Genomic DNA, 26,920 nt, shown 5'->3' on the forward strand with positions numbered 1-26,920 from the left:
AAAATCACATCCTTGCAAAACCATGGTCCATCCATGGAAACAAATCATGCAAAGTAGAATTAATTGTTTCCTAAGGGATACTTCACATCGAAGCTGATAGTCGCAACAGTAGTTAAGTCAGTCAGTTAACTTTATATTTTATATGGGGAGATTTATCCAGGGACAAATCTAAAAATAAAAAAAGAAAAAACACAAAAGAAATGTAAAAAAAGGATATGATAAGAATTTTAAAAACAGACATAACTATTCTGAAAATCATTGAATCAGGACCGTTTATCATAAGATTATATTATGTGGAATAGTTGTTTATGGAATTAGATTAGCCCCAATGACTTTAATTTACACATTGGGGCACATATACTAAGTGCCGTGCACCAGTTTTCTGTCGGACTTTGCTCGTTCTTTTTAGTGCAAACTGCTTGCACATGTATTTAAGAAGTGTCTGCTCCACATTTGTGTGGCATGCAATCCTTTTGTGGCGCAGCTGCACTATTTGCGACACAAATTAGGGGGCGTTCCAGTGCTCTGTTGGACCGTGCACCAGATTTAACATGCATAGTCCGACAGAATTGTATTGCAACTCTTATGTTAAAGGGACACCTAAAAAAGGTGTTACACTCTATCGGAGCTGTGCAGGGGGCGCCAGATTCATGAAGGACGTGCACCAGAAATCCTGACTCTGGCGTCCTCTGCACACTACACAGGCAAACTGCATTTAGTGCAGTTTTCACTGTTGTTAGTAAATGTGCCCCAAAGTGAGGGACCATGGCATCATATGTCATTACATTTCTTAAAGGAAACCTACCACTTAAAAGTGGTAGGTTTATACACATATACATGGCACCAGCTCAGGGTGAGCTGGTGCCAGAGCATATTTTTGTTAGGGGAACAAAGCCCCTATCACAGAATTATAAGTTATATTAACTTATAATTCGGCGCACCGCACTTGGGCACGGCGCACCATGCGCGCGCCGGATTCTAAAGTGCAGGAGAGCCGGTGACGTCACCGAGCTCTCCGGCACACGCGCGTCTGCGCAACTTAGCACAGCCTGTTTCCCCGTGCTAAGGCGCGCATGTGCCGGAGAGCTCGGTGACGTCACCGGCTCTCCAGCACTTTAGAATCCGGCGCGCGCATGGTGCGCCGTGCCCAAGTGCGGTGCGCCGGGTTATAAGTTAATATAACTTATAATTCTGCAATAGGGGCTTTGTTCCCCTAACAAAAATATGCTCTGGCACCAGCTCACCCTGAGCTGGTGCCATGTATATGTGTATAAACCTACCACTTTTAAGTGGTAGGTTTCCTTTAATGTTTGATACACAGCAACTGCAAAAGAGAAATCTAGGGAAGGGTCGACATGACACAACCTGGAGAGGGGGAACAATCGTTAGGGAGCAGGGGCTAGAGAGTGGGAGTTGGCAAGGGCAGGTAGATGAGGAAGGAGATTGTTGTTTAGTTGCCATCTTCGCAAAAGCACTGAGGAGTCTAGCTCACCCACCCCTTATCTTTTGGTAGTAAGGAAGATGTGGGGGTTGATTTTCATGGCAGCTGGGCATGTTGGGGGGCAGGTCCTTGGAGTCAGTGGACTTGACTTGGAGGAAACTTGGATAGTTTCCCAGGAAAATGGGAGATATTTGTATTTGGTTTAGAGTTGTGGGCTACTGGTGGGTGGTGAATAGATTATCTGCTGTGGTGCCGGTGTTCCTGAAGCGCTGGTGGTAGTAGATAAGGTGGGGGGCAGATTAGCAGCAAGAAAATCTTTGAAGCTCCAAGGACCTCCTCCCAAAATGTTCTCAGGGTTTTATATGAGAGTTTATGAAATTGTTTATGTTTTGTTAACTATTATGTTAATAAATGTATGGCTAGGTTCGCCATTCTATTCCAAGTTTGTTCTCCATGCATTATTTATGGGGGAATTTAAGAAGGCGTTGGTGGGGTTGTGGGGAGGGAAAAGACAGTGACAATAATTGACAGTGCCAGAGTCATATCATGGTTTTATTTCTCTATTCTGTTTGCCGTGGTGATGTAGTGTCACCTCCACAGCCTATCCTGCCATGGTTGCTGTTGACAATATACAACTTGTATGTAGTATAGCATGGTGAACCGATATATGGTAGTAGATAGAGTCACTGAGTAACATTGAGGGGTTAAGCTGCATGTTCCATTTTTATGCAGTAATCATTAGCATAAGACATTGCATGGAATAACAAAGCAATAAATGACAAAGAACATTACTCTGAATGCACCAGAGAATATAATGGCAGCAGACATATGCAGCAATGTCAACAATGAAATACAATTTCCAAGAACAATTAGCTGCAGGGCGGATATATCCGAAACAAAGAGCTATAAAATATATAGTGAGACATAAGGCATAGCACAGACAGTAAACCTACAGTGAAATGAATTGCCCAAAGTCATTCCTACCCCTAGAAAGCAGCAGCTATTTATTTAAAGCAGCAGAGGAATCTCATCTGCATAGACACTGGAGATCAGAATTAGAGACCAATATATGATCACTTGATTTTTTTTTCAAAATAATGTGATTTTAATTGATCAACATTTGAAGGATTTTTTTGTAAGGGGTACACCATGCCACTAGAACAGTGTTTTACAAAATTACCAAAGAATAGCAACCTAAAACCTTTATTTAGCAAAACATTGCTATGATTATAATTAGAGAACAGCAATGACTGTATTTATTGCAGATTATAACTACTTTTATGAAGGTTTCACCAGTCACCATTTAGATCTTTGCCTTTGCCTGATTACTTTTCTGACTCTATGCTGCGCTTGTTGGGAGCGCAGCATAGAAGCAGAATCCAAAACTCACCGTTCCTCGTTCCCACGAAGCGGCGCTCTGCATGGTATGCGACGGGTCTGAAGCTGGCGCACATGGTGACGTCATGGTGCTGGCGTGTACGGGAGGCACAGGCCGAAGAAAGATGGAGCTGTTCCTGCGCTGTTACGGGGGTCAGTGTGTCTGCAGGGAGAGGGGGGGTTAGTGTGTCCGCAGTGGGAGGGAGGACAGTGTGGCCACTGGAGGGCGGCCCACGAAGGGGCCTATTAAAGCTATGTTGCCCAGGGGCCCACTAAAACCTGGAGCCGACCTTGCCCGGACTGCCCCACTCGCTCCATAGCTCGGAGGTGACTGCTGCGCGCCATGCGGCAGTCACACCGCCGCTAATCCAGCCCACAATCCTACCCTCATGAATTCGCAGGACCGCTTTGAGAGTGCAGTGGTGTTAGATAGCGTTATCGGAGGTTTCCGAAAAAGCTATCGTTGTAACACTGCTGCATTTATTTCTGGGAGACAGGTCCTTTTTAATTCTTGCATGTAGCTATATGAGAGGTCTAACTCCTGCTACAGTAAACATTCCTAAAACCATGACACCATGTCACTGACTGAATCCTCTTTGCACCCTTATGCAAGATCTGGCCTTGTAGTCCTTTTTTATGGTCCCCTTTTTCCTAAAAATTATGTTTTAAAAATATGCAAATGAGCTGCTCCGGCAATAACAGCCCCCCCAACCAATGATCTGCACTGCACTCGGCCCGAACGCTCGTGTTTCCAGAGAAACGCATGCGATCGGCTTATCAATCGCATGCATTTCCCTGGAAACGCATCTGCGTTGGGGCCGAGAACCGCCCCCTGTGCGCTAGTGTCGCGTTATTAACGGACGCCTAGTGGTATGTGTGACCGCGGCCTAAGACTCTCTAAACTGAGAAAAATGGTACTTTGTGCGCAAATAATTACCATGGTGTAAAAGCAGGTTTCCGTCTAACCTCCTACTTGTCTCCTGATCAGTTTTGTATTTTGTACTCACACCTGTTTTTATTTTCATGTAATGTATGTGAACCCCTTACTGATTGTACAGAACCATGGAATTAACGGTGCTCTATAAATAAAAAATAATAATAATCAGTTGTTTCATGGTTACAACCCCAATTATCTGGTCATTTGGGGTTCCAGGGCTCCCACTATTGTGGGATGGATTGGGAAGAGGTCGCTGTGTGTGTCAGGTCACTATCTTATATGAAATATTGGAAATGTGGAAACAACAATGCATTCTTATCTAGACACTTCAACATTTCTGCATTGAACACGGTATGGAAAACCCATTTTTATGGTTTGATTGATTGATTGATTGATTGGATTCCACCGAAATACTGGACATTGCTTCGCACAAGAAACTGTGATTGTTTTAGCGCTTCTACATCAGTCTTCTGGCATAGAAGCACGCATAAATATCCCCTTATGTGTTTTCATTATTAACATCCACAATCAGGCCCCTGCAGCCTTTGCGTTGCATTTAAGGCCGCGGTCACACGATCCGCTAGGCGTCCGTTCATAACGCGACGCTAGCGCACAGGGGGCGGTCCCCGGCCCGAACGCACATGCGTTAACAGGGAAACGCATGCGATCGGCTTATCAATCGCATGCGTTTCCCTGTTAACGCATGTGCGTTCGGGCCGGGGACCGCCCCCTGTGCGCTAGCGTCGCGTTATGAACGGACGCCTAGCGGATAGTGTGACCGCGGCCTAAAAATGCAACAACAAAGACTGCATGGGAACGAGGCCTGAGGTGGCAATCACGCATTGCGTTTATATCACATTTATGTAAATGCAATATAACCTCAATGTAAATCAAACGCGTGAAGGAAGGTGGTCAGCAGACTCTCAGGCCGCGTTCACATGACGCGCTGCATTTTTTATGCATTCCAAAGGATTGAATCCTGATCACATGTTGAGATTACATTTCGTTTTAGCAAATGCAGTGCACAATGTAACCTTAGCATGTGACCAAGGCTGAAGCCCTTGGAATGTGTCAAGAACGCTGCAAAAATCATGGCGCAACACAATGGGGCACATTTACTAAGGCCGAACAGCACATTTTTGTCGGGTTTCCGGACTTTTTTTTACTGTTTTGCCCTGAATTGCCCCAGGTTTTTGGCGCACGCGATCAGATTGTGGCACATAGGCGCCGGCTTGCACGTGACACAAATCGGGGGGCGTGGATGTTGGGCAACCCGTCTGATTCGGACAAACCGTGGAATTTAAGAAGCAAATTGTGTAGCAAAATCAGCACTCAAACGCACGTGGACGCACGATCTTAGTGAATCGCGGCAGCTCCGAATCCTCGTCATACATTCCGGATCGGCGGCGTCAATGGTACGGGTAAGTAAATGTGCCCGTTGTTAGGTCATAAGTAGTTGGGAAAAACCCTTGAACTATCTGTTGTAGACGTAATTTCTGTGTGTGTTGTCAGCCTTATGTAGGAAAAGGTGTGTTTTTGGGTAAAATATGTTTTTTTTTAAAATATTTATTACTTCTCTTGATGGGAGTCGTAAATACTGCTTTTGTAAATAGTATATGATGGAGTGGGACAGAGTCAGTATACGCTTTACATAATGCAGGGCATCGCCCATACTATAGTCCTGGTGTGGTGTGCCGTACACAGCGCTGACAGGAAGTGAGTGACGGCTGATGGAGCGGACATTTTCCCGCCCTTTCCCCCCTTCCGCCTCCGTCCTGTCAGCGGCAGCAGCCTCGGCTCCGTGTACGTATGTTGTGGTGATGGCGGCTCCCTGTAGCCGTGTTATTAGCGGTTAATCACGGTGCCGCTCCTTGTGACCCTCTAATCACTTTTATCGTGATTATAATTAACCGGTAGCTGCAAACACAAGAACAATGGCGGTAATCACACAGGACGGCGTATTGTACGGCACAGCGGCCGCTCGCCACAGAGCTCCGGCATCATGGCGGTGTAATTCGTGGCTGTAACTCCTGAAGTGCCGAAGTAAAAATTGCAAATGAAAAAATTAGATTTTTGGGGTCTCACACACTTCACAGTGTACATGTGAGAAGAGGGGATGTTATTTCCTCCCAGTATGTGACTTGTTTAGATGGAGACTGACAGATTCATGACAGTGGCACAAACAGAGTGGTGACTGGTGCCAATGCTAAAATTGCTCCTGGACCTTCACCACAAAGTACTGCACCAAAAAAGTACAACTACTGTGCTGCAACATATGAAACATCCTATATTTTGCCATTTTTTTTAGCACAGCTGCCTGGCTTTCAATGGAAAGGGGATGGGTGATGAGCGCTTCCTCCTCTTCTCTTCTTCTCTTCCCTGGGCAAGCATACATTCACATGCAAGGGGCTTAAAGGGAACCTACCACCACAAATCTACCTATAAAAGGTGGAACAATGGGACGTGAGTATAGCCCTTTTAAGGGCTAATCCTCACGTCCCCGCACTTTTTTAGTAACTTTTATCAAACTTTTATGCTAATTTTATTATGCGGCTACTGGGGCGTGGAGTAGCCGTATCTGAGGTTACACGAGGCGGCTACTCCACGCCCCGGTAGCCTCTTTTCTCCTCCTACTCACCATCTTCGCATGCGCAGACTGCAGGATCATCGGACGAGGTGGTGAGTAGGAGAAAAGAGGCTACCGGGGCGTGGAGTAGCCGCCTCGTGTAACCTCAGATGCGGCTACTCCACGCCCCAGTATCCGCATAATAAAATTAGCATAAAAGTTACTAAAAAAGTGCGGGGACGTGAGGATTAGCCCTTAAAAGGGCTATCCTCAAGTCCCATTGATCCACCTACCACCCGATCTACCTTTATAGGTAGATTTGTGGTGGTAGGTTCCCTTTAAGCCTGTGTTCACACTTTGCACTTCAGTTGCGTTTTGAAAAGCAATTCAGCACATTGAGGAGGAGTTTGTATGCGTTTCCATTTATAAATTAGTTACATGCTTTTCTGATTAACAAGAGAAACTCCTACCTTATACTTGTGAATACCTCTTCGAAATGTTACCTTTAATATGTAAGATATATCAATGCAGGAATGTGAATGGTGCCCTAGGAACAGTTGTGGACCAGGGGCATGCAGAGGATAATTGCATCGTCACATACACACTTGCCAGCTTATTCCACCTAGATGGACAATGGTGGATTTATGAACCCGTTTTAATCAAATCCCTTCCACAGACTGCAATACAACGTATATTTGCAGTGCAAACAAAGAAACCTGACACAAACTTCTCAGGGTGGTGACACACATGTTGTTTTTAGGACGTTTTAGTAGTGCGTTTTCACATCGTTAAAAAACGCATGCGTTTTTGACCAGTTTGAATTAAGATAATTGGTCAAACCTGTCAAAAACACAAAAACGGCCCACAAACGCCACGTGTGTCCCCACCCTCAGTGTGTCCTCCTTGTGTGGCCCCTGCTCTATTTATGCATATTTGGTTAAAGCCTGGTTCCGGTCTGCCTGCAGCTCTCACCAACACTTTACTTTACCAGCATTCAGAGGTCGCATTAACGCCTCACCACGCGTCATAGACGCGTGATGAGGCGCCATTACCCCCCAAAATAATTGCCATGCGTAAAGTTACGCTTGGCAATTATTCCCTGTAGCGCGCAGGCTGAGCGGCCCGGCGCGCGCTGCAAAAGAGGTAAATGTCTGTAGCGCGATCACAGCGTGCGCCGGGCCGTTCAGCGGGACACGTGACACAGTGATCTGTGTCATCAGCGCTCGGGAGCGAGAGCGCAGGCCCTGGGATACCTGTGGACAGCGGGGCTGCTGCTCCCTGTCCTGCTGCATCTCCCTACCTGCCCGCAGCTGCCTGCATTTATGTTATCCCGACGGGACTTAAGGCCGGGTGTGTGTGTGTAGTGTGCGCTGTGTATGTGTAGTGTGTGCTGTGTGAGTGTAGTGTTGTGTGTGAGTAGTGCAGTGTTGTGTGTGTGCTGTGTGAGTGTAGTGTTGTGTGTGTGCTGTGTGAGTGTAGTGTGCGCTGTGTGAGTGTAGTGTGCGCTGTGTGAGTGTAGTGTGCGCTGTGTGAGTGTAGTGTTGTGTGTGAGTAGTGCAGTGTTGTGTGTGTGCTGTGTGAGTGTAGTGTTGTGTGTGTGCTGTGTGAGTGTAGTGTGCGCTGTGTGAGTGTAGTGTGCGCTGTGTGAGTGTAGTGTGCGCTGTGTGAGTGTAGTGTGCGCTGTGTGAGTGTAGTGTGCGCTGTGTGAGTGTAGTGTGCGCTGTGTGAGTGTAGTGTGCGCTGTGTGAGTGTAGTGTGCGCTGTGTGAGTGTAGTGTGCGCTGTGTGAGTGTAGTGTGCGCTGTGTGAGTGTAGTGTGCGCTGTGTGAGTGTAGTGTGCGCTGTGTGAGTGTAGTGTGCGCTGTGTGAGTGTAGTGTGCGCTGTGTGAGTGTAGTGTGCGCTGTGTGAGTGTAGTGTGCGCTGTGTGAGTGTAGTGTGCGCTGTGTGAGTGTAGTGTGCGCTGTGTGAGTGTAGTGTGCGCTGTGTGAGTGTAGTGTGCGCTGTGTGAGTGTAGTGTGCGCTGTGTGAGTGTAGTGTGCGCTGTGTGAGTGTAGTGTGCGCTGTGTGAGTGTAGTGTGCGCTGTGTGAGTGTAGTGTGCGCTGTGTGAGTGTAGTGAGCGCTGTGTGCGCGCTGTGTGAGCGCTGTGTGCGCGCTGTGTGCGCGCTGTGTGAGCGCTGTGTGAGCGCTGTGTGAGCGCTGTGTGCGCGCTGTGTGTGTGCTGTGTGCGCGCTGTGTGAGTGTTGTGTGCGCTGTGTATTACCGAAATCTTCATACTCCTCCTCGGGTAAAAATACTCCTCAAAAATGGTGAGAGGAGTATTTTTACCCTTCTGGAAAAATGTTAGTGCGACCTCTGCCAGCATTTAATTCCAATGAAGGAAAGCACTTGATTTCGATGAGTTTTTAAAAATTTTCTTGGTTCCAGTACAGTAACTATTGTACATGGGACTGCAAAGTATTTGCCATTTGATGCAAAAAGGAACTCATCTGAATATTGACCAGATTTAACACAGAGGTCCACTATGTGCACTTTGCCTGTGAGTGTGCAGGGTGCACCAGATTCATCAAAACCGTTGCACTGTCTTCATTCATTAGTCTAATCACCTCACTCAGCAGCATTTTTAAGCTCTAACATGTCCTTTTAGGGGCACATTTTTTCTGTCTTGTCGGACACTGTGCTCCCGCAACACAAAACTGGCGCAAACACTTTAATAAATGTGGGCCAGAGTCACTTGTGTTGGCCCGTACAAGTAGCCATGTAGGCGAAGAATGTGATGTATGTGCATATAGTAAATCATTAATACTGAACTCTGCTGTTTTATAGGTTATTCCCCCATGTCTGAAGAGAGGTCTGCTAAACTAAAACTAAAGCGTAAAAAATGTGTGACCCCAGCGCAAAGCGGAAAAGCGACAGAAGTTAAATTACAGCCTTCATCAGCACCTAATGTGTAAGTTGACAATGTGATGGTCATATACTGGTAGCTACTTGTTACACAATAGACAAAGCGCCCTGTGTGGCGCCGGCCTTAGGGTGCCAATATACAATTCGGCCAGAAAGCAGCAGACCACATCCAATGAAGAAATTTTGCTGATAAATAATTACTAATTGATTATTTGGTGTCCGCATCATGTGCTGTTTACACAATATAATCACTTAATAATTTTGTAATGAATCATCAGAAAAATGTCTTCATTGGATGCGGCTGGCTGCTCCGTGTATTTTTATCCTTGCAGTTACTAAGTCTGTGGCCATGTGTACTGCTTCGTAAAATCAGTACCCGCCGTACATTTTGCTCTACATCTGCCCTTGAAATCACGTGTTACATGCTTTCATAAGGTAAGTTTCTGTCCCCCTGCACCTGTTCCCATGTTGTGACAGACCCTAATGACTATATGGATGTAGCAAATCCCGTGACGGGTGTCATTGGAGAAGGGCAGTAAGTGAAGCATAAGGAGGTCAGGAGTAGGATCCTTGTTTTGGGAACTCTTCTCACATGACTGCATATTGTGATGTGACAGGAAAGTAGTACTTCAGAAACATACCATTAAGTTTTTTTTCTTGACCTTTATCATTTTTATTAATAAAGGTCTCTATATGGTTTATAAATAATGCAATAATACAAAAAATAACCTCTACACTTCAAAAATTATTTTGAGCAAACCAAGCAAATATATTTCCTAAAGGTCCTATTACCTTAAAAAAAAATATTGAGACACTTGTTTATAAGACATACTAATTTGCTTTATTGAAAATACATAAATCTAGAGCCGTCATATAAAAGTATCTGAAACCGTGACAAAGGAGGGAGATCATAACCTTGTAGTAAGTATTATATTGATTGTATGAATGTACTGCAAACCAGGAATACGAATATTAAATAACATCCAGTAATAGATCCATTGACCCAAACCTACAGTACCATAAATCCCTTGGATACTGCTATTATCCTAGTATAGTAAATAAGGTTGGAAAGACACAGGTCCAACCTATAAGAATTAGAAATGTTTTTTCCTCATAGCCCGTGATATTTTTGTTCTCAAGAGCAAATGCCTCTTTTGAATATGTAGAAATGATCCACAACCTCCTGCGGCAGAGTTCCATAGTCTCACTGCTCTTACAGTAAAGAATCCCCCTCTACGATGACTGTAGAATCGTCTCTTCTCTAGGCGTAAAGGATGCTACTTTGTCCGGGCCACAGGATTTTTGGAGAGATCTCTTTACTGCCCTTTCAGGTATTTGTACATTGTAATGAGGTCTTCCCTTCGCCATCTTTTTTTTTCTGAACGGAATAATCCCATGTTTAGTAACCTATCATTGTAATCTATTCCACCCATTACCCTAATCACTTAGTGACCTATTAGTTTGGGTTTTTACAATTTCCCTCTGGATTTCTTCACTTCTGATCTGCCGCTGCTTGTGATATGAGTGGACTCAGTCCAGAGTGGAGCTGTTCTCAGCCTTTCACTTGAATGGAACTTGGCTGCAAAACCAGATACAGTCAATGCACAATAGTGTTGCTGTTTCTAGCCAACCAACTACAATCTCAAATTTTAGGGTTAATTAATGTATTACCTACAAAATTGGACCATTCTAAATTTCACCTCCTTTTTGATTTAATTACTGTGAAGATCTCAAGGGGTTAACAATCTCCCTAAAAGCTGTTTCTGACAGATTTGAAAATTGGTTGATATATAGGGGGTTTCTATATGATATATTTCAAATGTCAATCAAAAAAAGTCAATTCTGAAATCCTGAAAATATGGAAAACTGATATTTGATTTGTAAGCAGAGTGACATCATTTATCCAGATATTTCAAAAATGATGAAAGTGTGAAGCAGACATATGAGAAATGTTATTCAGCAACTTATTTAGGTTGTAAAACTATCTGGCTGAAAATGAGAATTTTGAATGTGGCAAATTTTTTAAAAAATTCTTAATTTTTTATAAATAAACACAAAACTTTATCAGCCAAAATTTACCACCAAAATGAACTACTTTCTAGTGGTAAATTTTGATAGGTAAAAGTGTTCAAAAGCTGTAACCATAGGCAGGGCTCACTGGCAGCCTGGAGAAACATGACTCTTCTATTCACGTATTAACTTACCGTATTTTCTTATCAGAAAAACTGGTATAATTAAGGTTCAGTGTAAGTAAGTTGCTTGGGTCATTCTCTCAGTCCCACCCCTTTACATTTCAGTTGGGGGAATTTATTATATTCACGTATCAGGTTTTGCAAGCAAAATGTATTAATGACCTATCCTGAAAAAAGTACTTCCATATCAGATTACCTGTCAGTCCAAAACTCAGCACCCCCACAGATTAGTTAGTATATACAGAATAGAACAGGAAATAGCTCCATTCTCTGTGTAGTGGCTGAACATAATGACTGCAGCTTGAATCCCTTCAAATGAATGGAGACAGATCTGCAGTACCCTGTTGTGACACTACACTCAGATTGAGTGCTTCCCCTTATTTCCCGAATTGAGTGCATCCCACTCAGGTGCAGAGTTGTGCCAAAATTGATTGTAATTGTAATTTCTGCGCCCCCCCCCCCCCCCTTTTACTAGTTCTCTGCTTGTCCCTGAATACCCAGTACTGGTCACCAGTTTTCACATCATGGCCATGTTCATTAGTATTCAGAGAAGTATGGAGGGCTTACATAGTGTGGCCTCCCCTGTTTTTTGATTTATAGTTGCCATGCTCTAATTACATGTTTGGGGCATCATACGGATAAACCTTTAAGCACATTGAGACAAAATAATGACAGCTATCTGTTGTTCCTCTCTTATCTGAATACCAGATGAGGACACAAAATAATTGCAGCACGCTCCGGCATGTTTACCGCCGTTGGCACACAATTACCGGACAGGCGTGTTTTTCTTTCTCTCGGTGAATTTCATGTAAACCTGATTAGTGAAGCCACTTAGGCTGCTAAATTAATTACATTTCTGCGCTGTTATTCTTGTCTCGTACTACACCTTGCGTGATGATGGAGGCAACAAGGCTTAAAACTGTGGCGAATTGAAAGCAGACAAGTTCTCGAGCCGCTGAGAGAGAATAAAAGCCTGGGTGCTCTGTAATCTCCCTTGATGTAAGACTACATGTCATTTCCAAGAAGGGCCAAAAGCTTCCATAGAGGGTGAGCTGGTTCAGCAGTGTGTGAAAGAGGCCACATGATGTGGGAAGACAGCTGTCAAGTGAGTGTGCCTATGGAAAATATAGCTAAAAACAGAAAAACATGCAGCAACCCCCCGAGACGATTGGTTTGTGTTTACCCAGCCAGAGGGAAAGTGGCGCTTTCCTTTATAGACTGTGTATGTTTGTCATTTATAGCTACTACACAACAATTCCAGGCTACCTGATTTTATACTGTGACTTGCATAGGCTCTCTAGAAAGCTTCAAGTTCTATGTTGTTAACCCTTTTTATTGCAGCGTTCACAGTGAGGGTCAGTTCACATCTCCATTATTTCATCTCTTTTCTGTGAGACATGTGTGGAGAAGATGTAATAGAAAGATTTGCACCTGTTATGTGTGTTTCACCAAACCTAGTCTTGACTTAAAATAACTGAAGTGTTAACTGACCTTTAGGCCGGTTTCCCACATGCGAGTTTGTTCCATCAAATTCGCTCTGTGCGTGTGCCAAATTTACCGGTACAAGCCTACGACTGCTCATGTGGACTTGCTAAATTTAGTTCACCAGTTGCTGGTTCAGTTCGGTCCAGTAAACTTGGCATTTGCTTGGCCAACAAACCTTAGTGACATTCAATGACTGTTCCTGAAAAGTAACAGATGGTTTCAAAAATAATTTTGGAATTTACATTGGGCATTTATACTGTTTAGAAACTCAATGCAAACGCCTGAACTTTCCTTATCGCATATGGGTTTCGCTAACTAGCATGTAAATGCATATACAAATGATCCAAGCTCACCCCCAGGCGTTTGCGTTACACACAGGACTCCAAGGCTCCTTCTCTGCAGAACAGCATTACTGAACTGTAAGCATGATAACGCGGATAATGTGGCTGTTCCCTGGAACTTTTGCAGCAGCTCCTTGGTTCGTACACTAGTCCAAAGCACATTGTTCATGGTCCGATATTCATGGTCTGACCACGCCACGTGTGCTTTATGCCTATTAATCTATAGTTTGGTGGTGCTGGAGTCTTAATTTTTTAAGCCAATTTAAGAAAATAAATAAATCTTGAAAACCATTTGCCCCACAGAATTAATGTAATGTACTACCCAGTTGAAGTGCTGGACGTTTCTTTAAAGGGGGTCACTGCTGGACATTTCCTTAACCCCTTACTGAAATGTGACGTAGCAGTAAATCCTGGTGGTGCGTGGTCCTCCACATCTTGGATCCGATCGTCGCCCCTGTGACGTCATCCGGGGGTGTTGATTGGTTACCATGGCAGCCTTTGGTCTTTAGCTCATTGAAATGAATACTGTGCAAAAATGCCATATACTGCAATACATTAGTATTGCAGTATATGGTAGGGACAATCAGACAGTCGAGGCTTAGTGTACCCTAGAGGGTCTAAGAATTAGGGGGAAAAAAAAAAGTTAAAATTAAAAAAAACCCCCAAAAATTCTAATCACCCTACTTTCTCTAGAACTGATATAAATATAAATAAACACTACAAAACATAAACATGATAGGTTTTGCCGCGTCCCAAAATGTCCGATCTATCAAAATATAACAACAGGTTTTCTCAGCGTTTAATCCTGTAACAGAAAATGGCCAAAGTTGAAAATTCAATAAAAAGTGATCAAATGTTTTCCCAGTTATTTGTGGCAATATTAGGTGCCTTGGCTTATACTTGGGTCAGTTTATACTTGAGTATATAGGGTACTTATATTCATAGGCTTCATTTGTAACAAACTGATTTAATTTCTATTTAACTTTTAATAAAAAAAAGGACATTGATATTGCCATGTGGCTACTAATTGTTTCCTTGATATGTAAGGATTTTATGTTTTGTTCACCTAGTCATATTGCAGATGTTGCAAAAAGGGGACATTGAGAGTTCCCTGCAAAAATCCATTGAATCTAGCAAACTTACAAAGTTGTAAGAGAACAAAGACATATACATGTTGTGTGAATACATCATCAAAGCTGGTTCCATGTATTAACTGGAAGTGAATCTCTTCATTATTTATGAATTTTCTTGGAATCCAGACTTGGTTCTATGAATGTAAATCTACCCGTGCGGTGGCTTGTACTAGTGTCCTGGAAGGAGAAGTAAACATTGCTTTTTCTACACACATATAGTGTTTCTTCAATACACGGTCTTATTTTATTCATAATAAGTGATGCATGTGATATCTAGTTTCTTATTTATACATGTAAAGTGAGATTTTAGCTGAACCAGCCGGGACCAGTGTAGTCGTGTTATCTTTGCAGTTGCTGGGTTGCGTTTATGTTGGTTCAGAGCATCCCTTGGCCCCTCCTGACATTACACGTTTCCATCAGTTACAGAGTGCGCTGAATTGATTTGACAGAAGTGGCACTTGGTGTGAGCCCTTTCTGCTCGTGCTCATGGGTTGCTGCATTTGATCTCTTTCAGGAGACAGGACTTCACTGGTTCCTGGTTTGATGAAATCGAATTAACTGCTGCTGAACAAATATGGAAACGGGTTCTGAACTGCGTGTATCCAGACCTGAGCAGCGTGGACTGGGGAGCTTTACCTTGCCTGCCAGACGTCAACCTCGAGGTGCAGTAGATTGAAGATGTTAATGAACGTGTTGTTATTTGTTTTCATCTAATCTCGTGCGCATACTAAGATCTTACTAACAGGGATGTCTTTGCAAGTTGGTTGCTACAATGTTCTATTTATTCAATTCTTTTAGATTGGTCAGGAAACTCTGACATGGACAATCGGTGGTCTCCAGTAAAATGACAGTGAGGGTAAATCCACCGGACTATTCATGTTTATAAGAAAATTTTATTTACGCACTGCCAATTGTTCCTGCAAGTGGTATTTAAAGGTTATCTACCATCAGAATACTCGCTACTCGCCCTACATCCCATGCCGATCTGGAGTAATCTTCTTTTAGTATATCCTAGAAGTGCAGCGTTTAGTTGAAATCAAGCTATTAAAAATATGTAAATTAGCCTGAGGCTCTCTCCCCAGTGCCTCTTGGCTACTTGGATTAGTGACTGTCAGCCCAGCTGGCTCCGCCTACACAGTTGTCAAAAAACCGAGGACATCAACAACTCTCCCTCTGCAATTCTTGTGCTATGCGCGACCGTAGCAGAATATGTAGATGTAAAAATTCACGCATGGTGCAAGAATTGCAGAGGGAGAGACCGTGACAACGGCTCTGACCGCTGTGTAGGCGGAGCCAGCCGGACCAAGAGCCACTAATCGGAGGAGACGAGGCGCTCGGCAGAGCACCTCAGGGTTAATTTACATATTTCTAAAAGATATATTTTAGTATATATTTAGTATATATTCTAAGATATACTAAAAGAAAATTACTGTAGATCGGGATGGGCAGTGAGTAGTAGGCAGTAGTAGTACAGGTTCACTTTAAGATACTGATTCTTTGGGGCTTGTACAAAATACTTCTAAAACAGTAAAATACAAGTGTCTGCTTGCCCCAGTCAGTAGACACAAGAGTTACAGTAATTAACAACTACTGTAGCGGTAGTGTGTGTAAAAAAAAAAAAAAAAAAAAAAGGTATACAGAACGTTTATCTGAGATACGAGTATGTTGATATCACTACATGTCTTTGTGCCTGTACCTGGGTGACAGTGAAGTGTGACTGTATTTGTGCCTATTTTTTCTCTGTATGATTGCAATTATATTTACAAAGCAATTATATTTACACATGGGCACTAAGCCTGATAATGAAACTCAAACAGTCCAAAAAATATAACTGTAGTGAGTATACCTCCAGGCCAGTGGTTAAGTAACCTCTAATATTAATTTTAATAGCGATCCTGAGAGGTACTGACCTGGGCCTTACCCAAGTACGATCCACCACTCGTACTCAGTAATTCGGGCCCCCATTACTTCACAGAGGACAGGTAGAGCAGTGTTGCACACCCTTGCGAGTGGACATACAGTGGAGATCACCCAGGAGGTGACATGTTCTTTGCATTTCTCCAAAATCTCTGTACAGAATGCTCCCCAGAACCCCCTATACCATTGATGGCGAACCTTTTAGAGCCTGAGTGCCCAAACTTCAACCAAAAGCCACTTATTTATTGCAAAGCGCCAGTGCAGCACTTTAAGCAGTAATGTATTTCTCCTTGTTCATTGACAACTTTCAATCGTTCAGCCTCCCAAGGACACCGACGCAGTTGAAAGGAGGAGGGCAAATTCATCTATCATTATAGGAAAGTTCTGCAGGCAGATTCTTTGAGTTCTGTCTGGTGAACTTCATTCTGGGGTGATGGCCTGGGTGCCCACAGAGAGGGCTCAGAGTGCCGCCTCTGGCACCAGTGCCATAGGTTCGCCACCACTGCCCTATACACTTTGCTTTGAGTGAAAGCAGTACCTTCATTCAGGAGATCCTATACTCATTGCTGGTGAATAAAAACTAAGTAGTAGTAAATAAATAGATTTAAGGACATACAGTACATTAAACAAACAGCGGTTCAATCCTCTTTCCAAAAATTGTAATTTAATAAAACAGTACAGATTTATTGGTTTGTACGACTGTTTCCAAAAGGAAATGAAATCCAGAACATAAGATGTCACCATAGTTAGACATAGCAGTGGTGACGAATTATGGGGCAGGAGGTTCCAGGTCATTGGCAGCACCAGGGATCAATAGACATCGGATCAGATTGTAATGATGTATTAGGTGCGTCTGTTCAGAAGGATGACGCGCGCGCTCCGAGCCCAGTTATTACTTGAACAGATTGTGAAGCTTTTTCTATTGGAGAAACTGCATTACTTAAACTGGCAGCGTCAATTTTTTTCCATTCTGGCTACAGTAGATTGCAAATAAAAGTCTGTTTCCCTAAATGCTATAGTTAAATAATTTATATGGTACTAAATGCTCCGCAGCTGTATTGGCACAAATGTGAGGTTTACAGAGTTGCCCTATGTCAGGAAATGCACCCTTTTATTTCATTTCAGTTCGGTGATTTGGGTAACGTCTCTTAAGTATTTTTACTGTTACTATGGCGACAGGACTTTTATGTAAAAAGCACTGCCTCAATTGTGTTGGGTGGGTTACAGAATACTTGTAGGGAATTGAAAGTTACCATCTGTTGAATAATGATGTCACAAAGAAGTTTTGCCATTCTGCAGGACTTCAGAACGGTCGTCTTTTATTCTAGTCGGAGCATCCTTGTATTGTTGCTTTTATAGGATTTTTGGTCTACAAAATATGAATTTCAGAAACACAGTAAATGCTTTAAAAATAAATTTTAAATTTTTTTTTTGCAAATGGGATTATTGTCTGATTATAAGCCCAGGCTCTCATTACCTAACTACCAATGACAGAAGCATTGCTTGTCTTGCACATGAACCATTTGACGACACGGGGTGCATGTCCTGGAGATAATGTACATGAGTTCTGTACATAAAAATGCTCAATGAGTAGCCGTTGTTACTCTCAGGAGGGGTCCTGCAGCAGTTATACCCTTCACAGACAATTCCTATCATCACAATTTAACCTTTAGATTAAGTGGTCTATGGGGACCATGGCATCTAAAAGGTTAAGTAGAGAGAAGGTGATTAACTATTTCTTCCGAGCCAACCTATTCACCAGTAGTATGTAATTTATATTGCACATATAGCAAAGGATGTTCGGTCTTCACACTGTACAGTAGATATGACATCATAGTATCATAGTTTATACGGTAGAAAAAAAGACACTTGTCCATCAAGTTCAACCAAGGAAGGGAAGAGATTGGATGAGGAAGGAATTTGGGGGAAACAATTCTAAAAAGACATCTAGACCCTTCTTGAAGCGCTCTGCTGTCCCTGCTGTGACCAGCGCCTGAGGCAGGCTATTCCACAGATTAACAGTTCTCACAGTAAAAAAAAGCCCTGTCACCTCTGGGGATTAAACCTTGTTTTCTCAAGACATAGACAGTGCCCCCTCGTCTTTTGATTCTATTTAATCTGGAACAACTTTCCACCATTTTTTTTTTTGTATGGACCATTCATGTATTTATATACTCGTGTATAAGCCGAGTTTTTCAGCACAAAAAATGTGCTGAAAAACCTCATCTTGGCTTATACACGAGTCAATAATAATAAAAAAAAATTAATACTCACCCTCCGGCTCTCGGAACCCCGGCGGCGGCTTCCGGTCCTCAGCGGCGGCTTCTCTCTTCTATCTTTACTTGCCGGCAGTCGCGTCTATGCGATCTGCCGGCGGGCGCACAATATGCGATCTGCCGACCGGCGCACAGTGCGATGCAGCGGTGTCGCCGCTGATGACGTCATCAGCGGCGACACCTCCGCATCGCACTGTGCGCCCATCGGCAGGTCGCATGGACGCGACTGCCGGCAAGTGAAGATAGAAGAGAGAAGCCGCCGCCGAGGACCGGGAGCCGCCACTAAGCATCAAAGGTGAGTATCGTCGGAGGGTGAGTATTAAGTTTATTTTTTTATTATTCGCTAGGCATACTGAGGGCAGGCTGTATACTTTTTGGGGCAGGCTGTATACTTTTTGGGGCAGGCTGTATACTTTTTGGGGCAGGCTGTATACTTTTTGGGGCAGGCTGTATACTTTTTGGGGCAGGCTGTATACTTTTTGGGGCAGGCTGATTGTATACTTTTTGGGGGCAGGCTGATTGTATACTTTTTGGGGCAGGCTGTATACTTTTTGGGGCAGGCTGTATACTTCATGGGGGCAGGCTGATTGTATACTACTTGGGACAGGCTGTATACTACAGGGGCTGGCTGGTTGTGTACTACACCCTCGGCTTATACTCGAGGCAATAGGTTTTCCCATTTTTTTTGGTGGTAAAATTAGGGGTCTCGGCTTATACTCGGGTCGGCTTATACTCGGGTCGGCTTATACTCGGGTCGGCTTATACTCGAGTATACAGTAAATTAATCATGTCCACTCTAAGTCCTCTCTTTTCATAACTGAGCCCCTCCATACCCATTATCAATTTTGTGGCTCTTTGTTGAACCCTCTCCAGCTTCAGGGCATCCTTTTTATGGACTGAAGCCCTGAACTGGACGGCATATTCCAAGTGAGGCCGAACCAATGTCTTGTACAGCGTTATTATTACATCCCTATCCCGAGAGTCCATACCACTTTTGAAATAAAGGTGTCCATGCGTCAAAAATGGACTATACCACAAAACACATAAAGAAGATGCGCATATAGTACAAAAATTTGTAATGCATTAATATTTTATTATGCCATAAACACATACATAAAATAACCGGACAAAGGCTAAAAGCACAAAAAACACACTATGGGTGTGTGAATCCAGGGCTAAAGTTGGTGTCAACCCAGATGCCCCTCTGACTGCAAATGGCCAAGGTGCCAACATATTAATCGACATGAAAGTATAGAGATAATAGACAGACAACTAAGTGATATAACTACACAATGTCAAGAGAGTAATGTCATACCAAACATAGGTCCATAGATAATTGCGTATATGCAGGCATAAAGGCAGATACAGAGGCAGGGGGAAGGTGGCGGAATAGGAATCAAATTGGGAACTTGAGAGAAATTGTTGTGTTGTTCAGTCCACCTGGTGATAACTACATGTACAGAGGCTTGTTAACCCCTAGGGGACTCAGCATCTTTTGGCCTAAAGGACGCAGCCCCATTTTTCAAATCTGACCTGTGTCACTATAAGTGGTTATAGCGTGGGAACGCTATGAGATATCCAGGGGATTTTGAGATTGTTTTCTCGTGACACATTGTACTTCAAATTAGTTTAAAAATTTGGATGAAATCTTTTGCGTTTAGTTATGAAAAAAAACAAAATTTGGCAAAAATTTTGATAAATTCTTTATTTTCAACGTTCTAAATTCTCTACTTTTGATGCAGATAGTCAAAGCACCCAAATAAATTCATAACTTACATTTCCCCAATGTCTGCTTTATGTTGGCATGGTTTTTTAAGATTCCACATATTTTACTAGAATCGTATGAGGCTCAGAATTTGGGTGCCATTTTTCACATTTTTTGTAAAATCACCAAAACCCATATTTAGATGGACCTGCTCAACTTCTAATTGACACTGAGAGGCCTAAATAATAGCCAGACTCATAAATTACCCCATTGTGGAAACTACACCCCTCAACGTATGAAAAACTACTTTTAAGAAGTTTGTTAACCCTTTACGTGTTTTATAGGGGTTAAAACAAAACGGAGGTGGAGTCTGCAAATTGTAATATTTTTTCACAATACACTCATTTTGGGTGGAAAATTAAACATTTAAAATGGATTAAATTAAAAAAGGCTCCACAAAGTTTGATACCCAATTTCTCCCGAGTACACGGATACCCCATATGTGGTGGTAACCTGCTGTATGGGCGCACGGCCGGGCATAGAAGGGAAGGAGGCGCCATACAAATCAGATTTGCTATGTCACATTGTACATGCTATAATTTTTTTCTTTTTTTTAATGAGGACCTATAGGGGCTTATTTCTTTTGCCACATGAGATGCACTTTTCTGGTATGTAATTTTGGGACATCTACAGCTAATTGGTGAGATTTAATTAACTCTTTGTTGGTGGAGGAAATGAAAATCATCAATTTTTAGGAAAATTTTTATGTGTTTTTTTTTTGGCCGTTAACCATACCATAAAAATAGTATATTATTTTTATTCTATGGGTCGCCACGATTATGAAAATACTTCATTTATATATATTTTTTATTTTTTACCATTTTTACTGAATAAAAAGTAATTTGGCAATATTGTTGTTAATTTTAGCATCACCGTCTTTCATATGTATAACTTCTTTTATTTTTCACCTCACAAATCTGTTTAAGGGCTTATTTTTTGCGAGAATGATAGCTCTTTTTAGTGGTCTTATTTTAGATTGCGTAACTTTTTATAATCACTTTTTTTAGAGCATTTTTAAAGGGCATTAATAAAAAATCATCTTTTTCAGAGAGAGTTTTTTTAGGTTGTTTTTTACGGGGTTCACTTTGCGGATCTAATAACAATTCTGTTTTATTATACAGATTGTTACGGACGCAGGGATACCAAATATGTGGGGGTTTTGTGTATTTTATTCAATTGTACTGAATAAAAACTAATTTGGAGAAAATCTTATTCATTTTAGCATCACCATCTTTTTATATGCATAACTTTTTTATTTTTTGGCTGACAAATCTTGTTAGGGGCTTATTTTTTGAGAGAACAGTTGTTCTTTTTAGTGGGCTTATTTTGGAGTGCATAAAATTTTTTAAATCACTTTTTAGAGCATTTTTTATAGGGTATTAATTAAAAATGATCTTTTTTTGGAACGTTTTTTGCGTTTTTTTCCTCCGGCGTTTACCGTGCGGGTCCAGTAACAATTCTGTTTTATTATGCAGATTGTTACGGACGCGGCAATACCAAATATGCGGGTTTTTTTTTTGTGTTTTTATGTTTTTTATACTTTATTAAGTTTTTTATGGGAAAGTGACATTTTAGGGGCTTATATTTTTATGTATTTATTTTTTATTTATTATAATGTGTAGTGTTAAGTGTTTTTGCATATTTTTACTTATACATACTTGAACTTGAACCAGTGATGCTCTGATCACTGGTTTAAGTTCAATACACTGCTCTACAATACTATTTTATTGTAGAGCAGTGTAAACTGTCTGAGCAAGCTTGCGCATGCTCAGACAGTTTGCAGTCAGACCCGGAAGGGGTCTGGCTGCCATGGAGACCGGGCAGCTCCGGGGCACATGCCAGTCCTCGGAGCTGCCCGGAAGAGGATCGGATCCCCCGGTAAGCGGCACGGGGGATCCGATCCACAGCAGGAACACCCTTACACGCCGCGGTCATGCTTGACCGCGGCGTGTAAGGGGTTAACACCCGCGATCGGAGTCGGCTCCGATCGCGGGTGTTACAGCGCGGTGTCAGCTGTGATAGACAGCTGACAGCCGCTGCTTCTGGTACCGGCTCCGTTCGTGAGCCGGTCCCAGAAGCTGGACGTTATACTACGTCCCAGTGCGCTAAACATCTAGCCCCGGGGACGTAGTATAACGTCGTGGTGCGCCTAGGGGTTAAAGTGGTTTCCACTGAAAGCAATGGAAGCAGAAATTGGCACAAAATCTGCCCTGAAATCCACCTTAAAGAGGACATGTCAGGCTGATTTGAGACCTTATGTACCTATGGTTTCGTAAATGGAGAGTTGACGTTTCATGCAGTGTGATAGGCTTGCCTAAAGAGATGGGTTTTAAGATAGCCTGGGGTAGGGCATTCCAGAGAATTGGTGCAGCTCAGAAGAACTCCTGGAGATCTGAGTAAGAGGTTTGAATTAAGGTAGAGATCAGTCTAAGATCACTGGCAGATCAAAGGGCACGGGTTGGGCGATAGACTGATATGAGAGAGGAGAGGTAGGGAGGTGAAGCATCATTCAGAGCTTTGCAGATGAGTGTGTATAAATACAGTTTAATATAAACTGTATTCGGATGGAGACGGCAGCCAGAGCAGTGACTGGCACAAACTGGGGGCATCCGAGTAGCGTGTGGTCTTAAAGACAAGTCTGGCTGCTTCATTAAGAATACTAAGACCACTGCATGAAAAGGACATAAAAATACGATGCATGTATCCCACTGTGTCCATAATGTTGTATCTTAGTTTTTGCTTTGTGCTCCTGGCTTTTTTTTTCTTTTTCTGCTGATCAAATGTCTCTTAGGAGTTTTGCCCTGTTGGTACACTAAAGACCTAAACTCAGATGTTTTACATCTGTAACAGGGTGATAACTCAGAGAATACTGCAGAAAACAAGACAGTGGCAAACTTTGAAGGGAGGTTGTCTTGGGCGCACAAAAAAGGGCACATTCACCACAAAATGTTGCAAAACAGAAGAAAAAGCCAAAACAAAAGTAAATGTGTCCTAGTGTTATCTGTTAGTGTTGCTTATTTTTCTTATTTTATTTTTTTGACATTAAAATGTACTTAGCATTAAGGTATCACTGAATATTCACTATTATAATTATGTTTACTCAGGTTATTTTCTTCTCCATGATCAAGTTGCCCCAATATGCAGGCTCTGGACCCAAGTGATTTTAAATGTTTATTTAAATACACATACAGAGTGCTAGTGACCCACGGGTCCACAGCGTCCCAAATCGACCTGACAGGTTCTTTTCCATAGCAGGGTCTTTATTTTCACCTTACATTTGTGTCTAGCAAACTGTGCTAAAGAATAAGGATGTGCTATCCAGATATGTCAGTCATTCTTTCCATATACTGTGGTTGGTTTGTAATATTTGTTTCTATAATAACATCTTGCTATTACCTTCAGATGTGTAAGAAGGAAGTGGAGCGGGTCAACACCGAAGTGTTTAAAGTTGGAGACGTGGACTTTGAATGGGTTGCATTGCCTCCTGCCTTCACTGTTGGTGGCAAAGAAAAGTCTGGTGTTCCAGAAAGTGAGGACAATCTGCTGAACATTAAGCACATGACGAAGCCGAAAGCAGATAAACTTCCTGATAATGTTCAGCAAAGAAAATCCACAGAATTACTGAGCAAGGAAGGGGAGATTGCAACCTCTAGTGAGGATCTCGCAAAAAAGACTGGCTGCCCACCCACACCACAAACCTCAACTTCAACCAAAAATGTCTTGTTACATCCACAATGGAAGTCACAATGTAGCACTACAGACAGTGTCGCCAAAATAAACCTTTCTTCCAAGAGTGTCAGGGAACCACAGAAATCACAGAAAGTTTCCTCAAGGACACATGGATCCACAAAGCACACCAGGGAGCCGCTGACCTCCCAGAAACCAAATATTAATCTGTGGGCTACAGTCACATCTATGAAAAGTAACACGATGATACAGGGTAATAAGGAAAGCAAGGGGCCTGGGACAGAAGCAAAGCCTCGGCCTAATGATGTAGTTATGGAAGAAGCTTCAGAAGGCAGCAGCACAGGGCAGAAGAAAAAAGAAAGTATCGAAAAATCAGCAGATACCACCGGTGCATTGGACAGTTGTCCCATATGTTTGATGCAGTTTACAAGGCAGTAAGTACAATATATATAATTAGTCCTGTGGCATTTATAATCCTACTGACAAATTCTACATAAACCCCATACACACAGACGTATATGGCAGCCGTAAGCTAGCCGCACGAATGACCACTACCATACATCCGTCATATATGGGCCTTGTGCACGGTACAGTAAAGACACACCTGAGTCACTGTGCCATCACTGGGAAAAAGATAGAGCATGCTCTGTTTTGCTGGAAATACACCGCAGCTGCACCACTCCCTTTGGAGAGGGGTGAGTTGAGGAGTGCTCCCTGTTTTTCTTCTCCAGCCCGCTGTATGCTACGCATGGGTCTGGGTCTGGGCATAGCATTTATTTTTGAGCCCTTTTCCTGATAGAAATACTGTTTTTCAGAAATAATGAAAAATGTATTGTCTTCCTCAACAGGTTTTCTCAGCTTGATATGGACAGCCATCTGGCGCAGTGCTTGTCTGAGACAACTGTTGATGTAGTCTGGTGATTGAACACTGTGGACTGAACAAATACTGCAGCAACGTTTGGACCCTCGCATGGACGCTGTGCACAATCTAATTGGCTGTTTGATTTTTTTTATTATATATATCTAATATATTTTAGGAGGAGATATCAGCTATGGTTTTTTTGCACTGCTTTGTATTGCTAAAGGTAGGGTTCCTTGCTTTATGACTAACATTAAACAACCATTAGGGTTGTTGCAAATAATCTCTGACATGCTGAAGCCAGAGCCCACACACAAACCAGCAGAACTGATGTGCTGTGTTCACCAAGTGTTTTCCTGACCAAATATGGCTGATGCAGCGCCTCGAAAGAGGTTTTTCTATAACGTTGAAGACTAAAGGTGCTGCAGAGTAGAGGAAGCACATACAGCCCCATACATTGTGTACTGACCATGCCTGGTGCAGTACTATACACTTATAGCTGTTCCAGCTTACAGTACATTTGGTCCATTTACATTAGATGATTAGTGGAGGCGCCAGTGGTTGCTTCCTCCCACACTCTGAATATGGTGATCTGTCCAAAAGATGCTTCACCCGCATATCACTATAAAAATTACTAGTTTTCCTTTTCTATGAATTTTGTTACACAATACCGAACACTGTAGTATTACAGAATGGAAGAAACAAAACATACAGTCATCACTGCGATGCCAAAATATTTTCACAGTGAAAGCTATACTGCAAATGTAAAAACGTGTGAATGAAGGGGTATTCCCACATAGACAAGTTTCTTATATGTACTCAGGATAACACATTCTCTAATTCACTGTTATTAACATAAATGCAGCATTTCACAGATATACGTCTCCTATTAGTCCTGGTGTACACATTTTCAGTTGCCCCTAGACACGACCCTGTTACTTCTGACTTGGGGTCGGCCGCCATCTTGGATTTCTGTGTGACAGGCATGCTTGCTGAGTTTCTGTGTCTTTCTGCTGCTCACTGATTCCCCTCGCGCCAACACATCGTGAGCAGAGAGTAAGTACAAACAGGAGCTAAGGGATCCGAGGGAAGATGGGGGGGGGGGCAGTCACATATCTGTGAGAACAGAGATGTAGCAGTGCTGACAGAGTAAAAGTCTGTCAGCCTCTGTGTAATAGGTATCTCCTCATCTCTAATCTGTCTCATCTCTTTCTCTCTCACTCCCCATGTACCAGTCTGTTAGTACAATGTCAGAAGCCAGATAAGTGTATATGCACCTGTACCCTGATAATGTAATCACATTGTCATCCCTACCCTGTTTCCCCGAAAATAAGACAGTGTCTTATATTAATTTTTGCTCCTAAAGAGGCCCTAGGTCTTATTTTCAGGGGATGTCTTATTTTTCCATTAACAGGAATTCACTTTTTTTGGTGCACAATAAAAACTACTTCTCAAACATCCTTATAACTCTTCAAACTCTGAACTATTGGAATATTTGGCCCAATCTCTTTTGTTTAGTAAAAGCATTTTCCTTAAATGCCCACTTCTTGTCCATGTAGCTGCTTGTAGCGCATTTGCACTGCAACAGTTTTTATTCCACAAATTCATCACCCATAACACAACCTCTTGCAGCATCTAAAAGATCTATTAATACTAATGTACGGCGTGAGGGGAGATAGCAATGTCTGCCACTAGGTCTTATTTCAAGGGAGGCCTTATATTTCTAAGATTGAACAAAATTGTAGTAGGTCTTATTTTCAGGGGATGTCCTATTTTAGGGGAAACAGGGTAGATGCATCATAATGTGTCTGCTTAGAGAGTCCGTCTACACACTGGGATTTTGCACTTACCAGCCCAAGGGAGTGATAGGAGCTAAAACCCCAATAAAACAGAGTAAAATTGAAAGGTAAGGGGTTAAAATTATCTTTATTGTGTCACTAGGGGATTGAGATGTGAGAATTTTTGTGGGAAACCCCCTTTAAGTCGTATTCAAAGTCTGAAAATGGCAGTAGAGATTAATAAAAAAAAAACTGTAAAAGTTA

The 26,920-nt window shown here is 42.5% G+C and overlaps 1 protein-coding gene across 2 annotated transcripts; it reads left to right on the plus strand.

The window, feature by feature from the left end:
* The first annotated feature begins 5,432 nt into the window (after positions 1-5,432).
* Positions 5,433-26,920, plus strand: FAAP20 (FA core complex associated protein 20). 2 transcript variants are annotated; one of them, XM_072155976.1, is made up of 5 exons: positions 5,433-5,558; positions 9,146-9,269; positions 14,889-15,036; positions 23,735-24,453; positions 24,868-26,920. In XM_072155976.1, exons 1-5 carry the CDS (start codon positions 5,486-5,488, stop codon positions 24,938-24,940), a joined length of 1,137 nt encoding a protein of 378 aa, XP_072012077.1. In that variant the 5' UTR covers positions 5,433-5,485; the 3' UTR covers positions 24,941-26,920. The 2 variants fall into 2 exon arrangements, with proteins under 2 accessions (XP_072012077.1, XP_072012078.1); XM_072155977.1 differs by lacking the exon at positions 5,433-5,558 and adding an exon at positions 5,706-5,798.

The sequence above is a fragment of the Engystomops pustulosus genome, chromosome 6 (assembly GCF_040894005.1).
Source record: "Engystomops pustulosus chromosome 6, aEngPut4.maternal, whole genome shotgun sequence".
NCBI lineage: Eukaryota > Metazoa > Chordata > Amphibia > Anura > Leptodactylidae > Engystomops > Engystomops pustulosus.

Excerpts from the sequence above, each read along its gene's own strand:
- FAAP20 (XM_072155976.1), top strand. The coding sequence starts at position 5,486 with ATGGAGCGGACATTTTCCCGCCCTTTCCCCCCTTCCGCCTCCGTCCTG. Across the intron at positions 9,270-14,888 it reads CCTTCATCAGCACCTAATGT|GAGACAGGACTTCACTGGTT; the intron begins GTAAGTTGACAA and ends GATCTCTTTCAG. Across the intron at positions 24,454-24,867 it reads TTGATGCAGTTTACAAGGCA|GTTTTCTCAGCTTGATATGG; the intron begins GTAAGTACAATA and ends CTTCCTCAACAG.